Source organism: Gracilinanus agilis, chromosome 2 (genome assembly GCF_016433145.1).
Source record: "Gracilinanus agilis isolate LMUSP501 chromosome 2, AgileGrace, whole genome shotgun sequence".
Lineage (NCBI taxonomy): Eukaryota > Metazoa > Chordata > Mammalia > Didelphimorphia > Didelphidae > Gracilinanus > Gracilinanus agilis.
This window is the reverse complement of record NC_058131.1, coordinates 682,466,455-682,476,319: the sequence shown is the minus strand read 5'-3', so window position 1 is coordinate 682,476,319 and position 9,865 is coordinate 682,466,455. Positions and strand designations below refer to the sequence as shown.

The window sequence follows — 9,865 nt, the reverse complement described above, 5'->3', positions numbered from 1 at the left end:
AAGTTTCTTGTTCCCATTTAACCTCAGTTGTTTTTGTTTAAGGCTTCAAAATCTTACTTGTTACATAATATAACATAATGTTACATAACATCACATAGAGAAAAACATCATTAATTAGACCACTGTAGAACCCCAAATTCCTAATTCAGAGAAGCATGAGTAGTAGATAAATATCCTTTTAGAAAGCACAGAAACATTCTAGGGAGTCCAAAACATGGCCCAGAAGAAACAAGCTTTTGGTATTAGCAATTCTTGACCTCTGTCCAAATCCTAATACAGAGTCAGGTTAACTAGAGGGGTCTTTGGAAGCCTCCTCAGTCACAGCACGAGAAGTCTCGAAGGCTCGTCATCTCCGAAAGAATGAGAACACTTTCTTGAGTCCCACTTTGACTTCTTTGTTCCTTAATGTATAAATGAGAGGGTTGAGGGTGGGAGCCACTGAAGTGTATATCACAGATACAACTTTATCCTTATCCAGTGAGTAACTGGAAGATGGCCGAATATACGTGTAAATCACAGTGCTGTAATACATGCTGACCACAATGAGGTGGGAGGAACAGGTAGAGAAGGCTCTCTTTTTGCCCTCAGTAGTGCGGATTTTCAAAATGCTAGAGATAATAAAAGCATAAGATAGCATCGTGATCATGAAATTTCCCACAGCTAGGAATACATCTGCTATGAAGGCCATAGTTTCATTCAGGTAAGTTGGGGAACAGGAGAGCTTGAGTAAGGGGGGGATCTCACAGAAAAAGTGGTTGACTATATTAGAATGGCAGAAAGAGACTTTCATCATTAGGCAAGTGTGTACACTTGTATTGATGATGCTGATTATCCAAACACCAGTGGCTAACAGCATACAGATCCTCTTACTCATCATGGTACTATAGTGGAGGGGATGGCAGATGGCCACATACCGGTCATAAGCCATAGCTGTGAAGAGCAGCAGCTCAGCCCCTAAGGACCACGTGAAGAAGAAAAGTTGGGCCATGCAGCCTTCATAGGAAATGGTCTTCTCACCTACCATGTTCTCCAGTAATTTTGGAAGAATTGTGGAGGTGCAGAGGACATCAACCATGGCTAAATTGATCAGGAAGAAATACATTGGTGTGTGCAGTGCTGGGTTAAAACTGATTGTAACAAAGATTAGGATGTTACCTGAAAGGGCCACTGTATAGAGGGAGAAGAACAAAACAAAGAACAAGGACTGAAGGTGAGGGGCTTCTGAAAATCCTTTTATAAAGAACTCAGTGACTAATGTCTGATTCATCCATGCCATTAGGGCAGTTGTAATCTGCATTAAATCGAGAAAGTTCCGGCAATTTCATTTCCCTTCATTTGCTTCATTATGATCTAGTGTAAGATGTAGAAAATATGTGTATATTAGTATTAAATGTTACTCATTCTATCCTCTTAAAATCATGCTTACAAGAATACTAAGACCCTTAAACATTGTGATGCTTTGATGCAAGATCCTTTTCTGGACCAGAAAACCAATTTGTATGTGATAGAGGGTCAAGAGGCTGCACAGAAACTTTGAATATTCTACTCTTTTGCTTTCATCAGGGCAGCCCTGTCCATTATTCTTAGGTGTAATTAATTCTCTTATTGTTCAAAAACTCCTACACTTCTCATTCTCCAAACCACCAGGATATTATACCATTTACTGCAAAGAAAACTCTCATTCCTCATACCCTGTTGTTTATTATCCCTAACCACTTAAAAGCTACTTCCACAAACATCCCATTCCTGCTCTATATTTGCCCACACCATCCACTATACCTTTGGACTTCCCGTACTATAATTTACAAACTGCTTCATTCTAGGCTTCTTCTTATTCTCCTTCCACATTCTGTTTCTCACTGAACTCTAGCTTTATGAGATCCTTTATCCTAAAGATTTAGCTTTATGCATCCTTAGCCATCTTTTCCTATATTTATTATACTTTCTTATATCCTCAACTTAATAGTCCTGGAGAAAGAAGTAGAATACTCTTTGCTCTCTATTGCCATTTCTACTGCCATCTCTTAGCAACGACACCTCCTTTAAGTTTCCCTCGACTTTTTCACTCATTCTAAATCTTGATACATATTATCTACTGACTACAGGATATTCTCCCTCTCTCACCAATGTATTCTATGCTTGGTTTATAGTTTCCTACCTCCAACTACTGTTCTTGAACTAGAGAACTTGAACTTACAAGTTGATGTTGCTTCAAATATTCTGACTCACTAGTTCATCAATATATTCAATATCCATCACTTATATTCAACATCTTCCACTATACCTTAGCTATGTACAGGGATTGACACAGCCTCAATCTTGCCATCACTCATAAATTTCCCACTTCTATGATGATGGACTTTGAAATGTCTTTATCTGATTATGATAGTCTGTTAGTACATTTCTCACTACTCTTTATTAATCTTAAAACTATTATTTATCCTTATCACATGCTGCAATCCCTCTAACCTTCAATAATTTCCCAAGCCATTGGTCCAGCTGTGGCTATATATAATTCCCTTTCCAATTTAAATCCCTTAAGGAATCAGTAAAGCTTTGCATTATCTTCTGCTCTCAAATCACTTGCTTCTTTGTTCTATTGTTCTTCACAGTGTGCCAAGTCCCAACGTTGAGCTAATTCTACTTTTCAGCTCCTCTGCTTTTACATATAGATTGATGAATGGAGTGAAAGGTAATAATAGAATTATTTTGATAGGGTGCACTACAGATTTATGTTATTGAATATTAATTAGGACATTGCTGAAGCAAGGCAATTTTCTGAGTCCTTCCTAACAGATGTTTTATCTCATTCATTGAAATGGTTAGTCCAAATCTACTATAGCCATATCTACTATACAACTCTTTTGACTCACACTTTCAGTTGAGAATCTTATGTCAAATTTTACTAAGAAAATTGAGGCCATTTCTTTTGTTTCTTTTCCCCTCTTCTTATTGGCCTTTACCCTTTGTTTCCCAACTTAAGGATCATGGACAATTGGCATGAACCTCTATTATTATCCTCTATTATTTACTCATTTATTCTACTGTTTGGGAAGAGATAGACCAAGGCCAATTCTTCTACATGAGTCTTTGATTCTATTTCTCCCTACCCTGTCTTCTCTAGGAGATTTCCTTTAACATCATTTCCTTTTTAAATATTCAATTTATATCTCCCGGGTCCTTCCCTGCTACTTACAAACGTGCCCACATGTTTTTCCATTCTCAAACAATCTGTACCAGATTCTAATATCCCTATCATCCTATATCTTATGTTCTCACTCAAACGTCTTCTTAAAAGCTATATATACTAGGTGTCTCCACTAGTTCTCTACTCACTAATTTTTTAGTCCTTTGTCATTTGGCTTCTGATTTCATCACTTAAATAAAACTGCTCTTTCCAAAGTTATGATTGATGTTTTAATTGTTAAGTTTAATGATTTCTTCTCAATCCTGACCCTTCTTGACCTCTATGTTCCATTTGAAATTGGTGATCACTCTCTTATCCTGGATTATCTCTCCTCTTTGGACTTTTATGACATTATTCTCTCCAATTTCTCCTACTTGTCTGAGTTTTCTCAATCTTCTTTGCTAAATAATTGTCCATTCCATGATCTCTAATTGTGAGTATACTACAAGGTTCTAGTTTTAGTTTTTTTTTTCTTTTTTCCCCTATAGAAGACAACCTCATCAGCTTCCATGAATTCAATAACCTTTTATGCAAATACCTACAAGACATAGCATTCAGGAGAAATTGTCTTCTCTATCACTTTCAGAAAAATACTGGATCCCTTTCAGACTTTTCATATTTATATCCCCAGTGGCTAGCCTAGAAAATAATAGTAACTAAGTATATGCAGGATTGCTAACTGAATGAATAGTAGCAGTATCATCATCAGCATTATTAATGAGGATTATATAATTTAAAATCTTTTTTGAGTCATCAACTAAGAGGGACTTTATTTCAGCAATGTATTTTAGAATCCATGAGATTAAAGCAAGAAAAAAAGCTCCTCCAAAGTCATTCTGGTTGGTAGAGAAATAGCCAGGCTTTTACCTACATTTATGCTAATTGAGTTGGTATATTCAGCCAAATAACTGATGACAAACATCTTGATCAAAGAGACCTTTGAGAATGCCTACTGCGTTATAACTGTCTTCTACTACTGATAAACACTGGCTCATGACTCAACTCTATGTGCCTTTTACAGGAGGAGGGAGGAAGACTATCAATATTGCTGAGCGCTAGTCAGGTTTTTTTCTGGTGTGGAGCAATTAATGTCTACTTTTTATAAAATAGTAAATGATTAATAATTTGTTGACTGGATGACAACCATTATGCCAAATGTTGCCTCTAACTCTTCCAGTTATTCAATGATCACTTACTGACCTTGAATTTGATTATATAACTTCATTTGTCAGTACCGTATGTGCTACCTTCTTCTGATAATAATGTAATTATAAAGGCATTTTGTCTCCTTTGTGAGTCAGGGACCTACTGCCCTTCAGTTTGGCCTGTGGCGAGCATTTCATAATCTCTGACAAATACACAATGAGGAACACAAAGGAATGCTCAGTGGGTGAAAAATATAGTCAGAAATGATTTTGAAACAAGGGATCATCATGAATTTAAGCTCTCATTGTTTGTTGTGTCCAGACTTCAAGCATCTATTTATATGGTATCCACCCAACATGCCTCTAGGGTCACACAAGGTATAAGGGAACATAGAGACACAAAGAGGAAGTTGCTAAGGACTTTGAAATTATTTGAAGCCAAGATCTCCATGAAAGAGAGGTGTCATCAGTTTGATAGCCTTTCTTCCAAGACAATCCCCTAAGCTACAGCTATTGAAAGTTGCATTAGCCTCGAGGTCTCTCTTTTCCTCATATTCTCTGATATTCTAAAGCAAACTCACAAAGAAGAATTAGTGTTTTTTGTTAAACCATTTGAAAGCAGCTACTGTCTTCTTCCCCACCACCCCAGTCCAATTTTTCTGGTTTCCTGGGTATGATAACATTTTAGGTCAGGATTTGAATATGAGAAGTAGTAAGAAAAAATAAAATAGCGTTGAAAATAAGGCAAATACATTTGGGATCATGGAAGGTGTATGTGTATATGTTAGGCTCTGTGTTTGAAATCAATAGAGCTGCAAATCATAGAAACAAAGGACTAGCCACTCACTAAAAGTTAACATAATCCAAATGACGAAAATTTAAACTAACAAAATAAATAAATGTGAATTCCTAAATGACTACATATACATGCATATATATATATATATATCCTTCTATATTAATTTTATTTGTTACAGGGCTAGGCAATGGGGGTTAAATGACTTCCCCAGGGTCACACAGCTAGGAAGTGTCTGAGGCCACATTTGAACCTAGGACTTCCTGTCTCTAGACCTGGCTCTCAATCCACTGAGCCATCCAGCTGCCCCCACCTAAATGAATTTAAAGTAGTTTTGTTTTTTAATTTTTAACTTGCTATGTGTTTATGTCCTTCTGTTTAGAAAATTCTCATTTTCTGTCCCTTACAACTCCTTATTAATGATGATGATGATGATGAATGTTAATGATGGTTTGTATGATATAACCTGCCTTATTGGGATTGTTGTATGAAAATCTATTTGGGAGGCAGAATTGCATTATGATCATGTTATTACTATAAGACAGTAAATGAAATTATGCCAATATAAATTGATTTGTCAGGTTCAGGGTAAATGGGCAGCCAATCAAGAATCATAATAATCATAGAGATCACTTCTCATAGTGACAAGAATACCACTTTGTAAATTCTAGACTAAAATACTATGATGAATCTTTATTCCTATTTTTTAGCATTATAAATTAAATAAGTATATGGAATAAAGTTTGGTATAGTGGATTGGGAGCTGGCCCCTAAGAGTCAGGAAGGTCTGGGTTCCTTTGACAAAGATTTGGTATATGACCTTTAGCTAGTCACTTAAATCTCTCAATGCCCCAGGCAACTCTTTAAGAATATAAATTAATAAGCATTTGCTAAAGTGAGGCATTAGAGAAAAATTCCTCACTGGGAGGATATCATAAGTGTGCTTAAAAGAAATCAAATTTGAATATTTCTGAACACATTCAACCATAGATACAAAGTCAATAGAGGAACAATTGAAGATTTCCCCTTATAGACCTATATAATCCAGAAGGGTATCATCATCATCATCATCATCATCATCATCATCATCATCATCATCACAATAATAAAAAGAATCATATAATAATGAAATTTATAGTTTGCAAAGAGCTTTACTCACAAAATTCCGAGTGCTATGTAGCATATTATTATTATTATTATTATTATTTCACTGATGAGTAAACTGAGGCTCAGAGTAGATAATATAACATACTTACCTCATAAAATTCCTTCATTTTATGGATAAAAGGAAGGGCCTGTGGCTAAATCTTTCCCCTGTCTTTAGTCCTTCAACTTGGATTCCCTAAGTTTGTTTCTACTGATAGTCCCCAGTAATTTTTGTCATTTGTCCTACATTGACTGGTACATTAAAAATAAAGTCCTGCAGAAAAAAGCATGAGGATAGCCCACATTTCTCAAAGATTTCTCACTTAATGACATAAAAGCAGATAATTCTTTTGCAACAAATTGCTTGGTTTATTTTAAAGCATAAAAGACTCTAAATGAGTTATTTCTTTACTTAATGTTTCCATTTTCTTTTTCTCATTTGGTCTAGATGTCTTTCCTCAATACATATAACTCAGAAATGAAAAATTAGCAATCAAATCCAATACCTGTAATTTAAATTAATTTAATCTTTCCACAATACCAAACAAAAATGACATTTTCCAATATTATCACCTGTAAGAGCTTCATTAAAATTTTAAGTATAGATTTTAGATTGAATAAAATATCTAAGCATTGTAGGAAGATACAACTTACATGAAAAAAATCTTTTTGGCCATTTCCTCTAGACCACGAAACTCTCTCCCTATTCCAAAGTAAAAGAACTTTCATTATGTAGTCTTGAAGAATTAAAAATTAGGACCAACAAATAAGAGCCTGAAATGGTAGCTAGGTTAAGTAATAAATAACCTAAAAGTGGAGAATGCATAAGATTTGTGACCAGAACTAGAAGTTCTCTACGTCACCTCTAGTGGACACTTGGGATATCAATTTAGACTTAAACTCAAATGAGGCCCCAAAGGAACAATTAAGGCAATGTTTATATTTTCTAGTTACATGACTCCTATTGAATTTTCCCTGAAGTCCAAGATAGATAAATAATTTTCAGAATGAATAGTGAGCAAGCCAATGTATCTTTGCTAATCCCACTACTGTATCCAATAAAACAAGTGAAAAATTGTGGGCATGGGATAATTTCCTGGTCTGAAACTAGAAAAGTTAAAGGAAAAGATTTGAAGAGGACAAATGTCAGTCTATATTCACATCCCAATAGATCACTGGCTAGAAGACAAAAAATCAAAAACAGAACCAAAAAACTCTAAACATGAAATCAAGGCATGCTTTTGGTGGAACCTGTTTTTTCATGATATTATACATCTTGTTCTTCTCGTTCCAGTCTAAACACATCTTCTCAGAATCCTTGGCTGGATCATCATCTGTCTTCTTAGTATATATCTCCTCCATGACTTTGTTTTTGGTCATCTTCATTTCTTTTCATTTTATTAGAAGCTCCTTGAGAACAAGACCTTTTAAAAAACTCTAGTTTTTTTGTCTGGCACATAGTAGTCACTTAATAAATGTTTGTAGTTTTGAATTCTGTCTCGATGTTGAAGGTGATCTCCTATGCTACCATGAGCTAAACTATCACATGCTTATTACATAAATGACCTCAGGCAAGTCATTTCATGGAACTTTCCTCATAATCCTTTGAGTCCCAGATAAAATGCCACCTCCTGCCCAAAATTTTCTATCATATCCTTTAGTGCTTCTGCTATGTGGGTTATTTCTAGGTGGATTTGTTATTTCTCTTCTCTACTACCTCTAATTTTTCTTTTTTAAAACTCATAACTGTTTGGATTGTCTCCCTGATTAGACTCAGCTACTTGAGCAAGAGGACGTTTTGCTATTATTATTGTTGCTGTTGTTGTTCTATTTTGTTTTGTTAGGTCTTGGTTTATATTACCAACATTTCTACAGTACCTTGCACATAGTAAGCACTGGTTGATTTGACCTGTCTTCTTTTAAGGCTTAGGTCAGTTACCATGTTCTGCACTAAGGTTACTTCAGCCAGTAGAATATAAGTATATATAAAATAAATATATAATATAAATATATGCTACAAATTAGGATGTCATTTATTGGGTAGTTGATTGTCTAGGGTCAAGAAAGTGACTGAGACAATGTCAATAGTTAAGATTAAATCTAAAAGTATGCCACAAAGATATATATTTTTCTCCCTGGGAGTTGGTTGTATGTATGTATGTATGCATGCATGTATGTATGTGCCTACCTATCTAGCAATAGACTAGGACTTCTGATCAGGAACCTTTAAAGGAGCCAGTCAAGTGTCAGGTGTCTGGCATTAGGATATGAGAGTGGGATGGGAAATAAACCTCTAAAAGTATAAATAATATCCCCAAGGTATAAATGTTTGAGGCATAGCTCCAATTGCTTGGTGTTTGTTCTAATTCCGATTATTAAGAAATAAATCATATATATATTTATTTTAAATGTTTCATATTATTAAATAATTTTTCATGATCTGGGAAAAATAAATGTTTATTGTTAATAGTAAAGAGTTAAATATGGGCTTATTAAACTTACCATTAAAAATAACAGTAAGAAGGGCAGCTAGGGAAGCTCAGTGGAGTGAGAGTCAGGCCTAGAGACAGGAGGTCCGAGGTTCAAATCTGGCCTCAGCCACTTCCCAGCTGTGTGACCCTGGGCAAGTCACTTGACCCCCATTGCCCACCCTTACCACTCTTCCACCTATAAGACAATACACCAAAAATTAAGGGTTAAAGAAAAAAGCCTGAGAAAGAAAAATATATCAGATTTCCAGGATGAAACATAAATTTAAAAAAAAAGTGAATTCACAACTAATGAAAAAGAAATAAAAAGAATTCTTTAAAAAAAATAACAGTAAGAAATGTGCAATTTTAAATGTCAAGGCTAGGGGAATGGATGCCATCTGGTGGTTAAACTTAAGTTCCCTTTTAGAGTAAGTAGATATGCTGTCTAAAGTTTTCCAGAAGTAAAAGAACTATTCTGCTAAAAAAAGAAGTTATGTATTTGGATAAATTTGTAACTTTCGGTAGTATTTTTAAAATTTTTATTAGAAAAATTTCACATCTCTATTAGTAAGCCTTTGAAGTCCCTCAAAACCAGAATCCATTCTCCATATAACCAATAAAGTCCAAAAGTTCAGGTACACAATGATACTGTTCTTCTGTATAAACTCCAATAATTCCCTGTCAACTCAAGGATGAAAGGTTATTTCACTTTCATTTCAAACTGTGTTCAAACTTAATAATGTACCTAATTTTAATACAATACTACTAATAATTAATTCACAAGTAAAATACACATATTGGGAGTGCATGCTAATTTTTTTCTCATAGGTCTATTCAATCAAAAGTTTGGAGAATACTACTCTAGACTTTCAAAATGGGGTTATTTCATAAACTGGATAAGATTTTATGCTACAAAGGAGTTTAAAAATTATCTAGGGCTTATTTCCCCAGCTAGGTCCATAATGCTGGGCTAGGGGTGAAAAGATGAAGAATCTAGATGTTTAATTACTATTGTCTTTTTTCTTCATATTAATATCTGTTTTAAGACTGGAAAATTTCAAAGTGGATATAGATAATCCCTTAAACACCCAGGCCTTCAGAGTCATTGACCTCTTCAGTT

The 9,865-nt window shown here is 34.8% G+C and overlaps 1 protein-coding gene across 1 annotated transcript; it reads right to left on the bottom strand.

The window, feature by feature from the left end:
- Nucleotides 1-346: 346 nt before the first annotated feature.
- On the bottom strand, nt 347-1,297 carry LOC123236455 (olfactory receptor 13G1-like). The gene has a single exon (XM_044662853.1). The coding sequence runs from the start codon at nt 1,295-1,297 to the stop codon at nt 347-349; it is 951 nt and encodes a 316-aa protein (XP_044518788.1).
- Nucleotides 1,298-9,865: the final 8,568 nt, after the last annotated feature.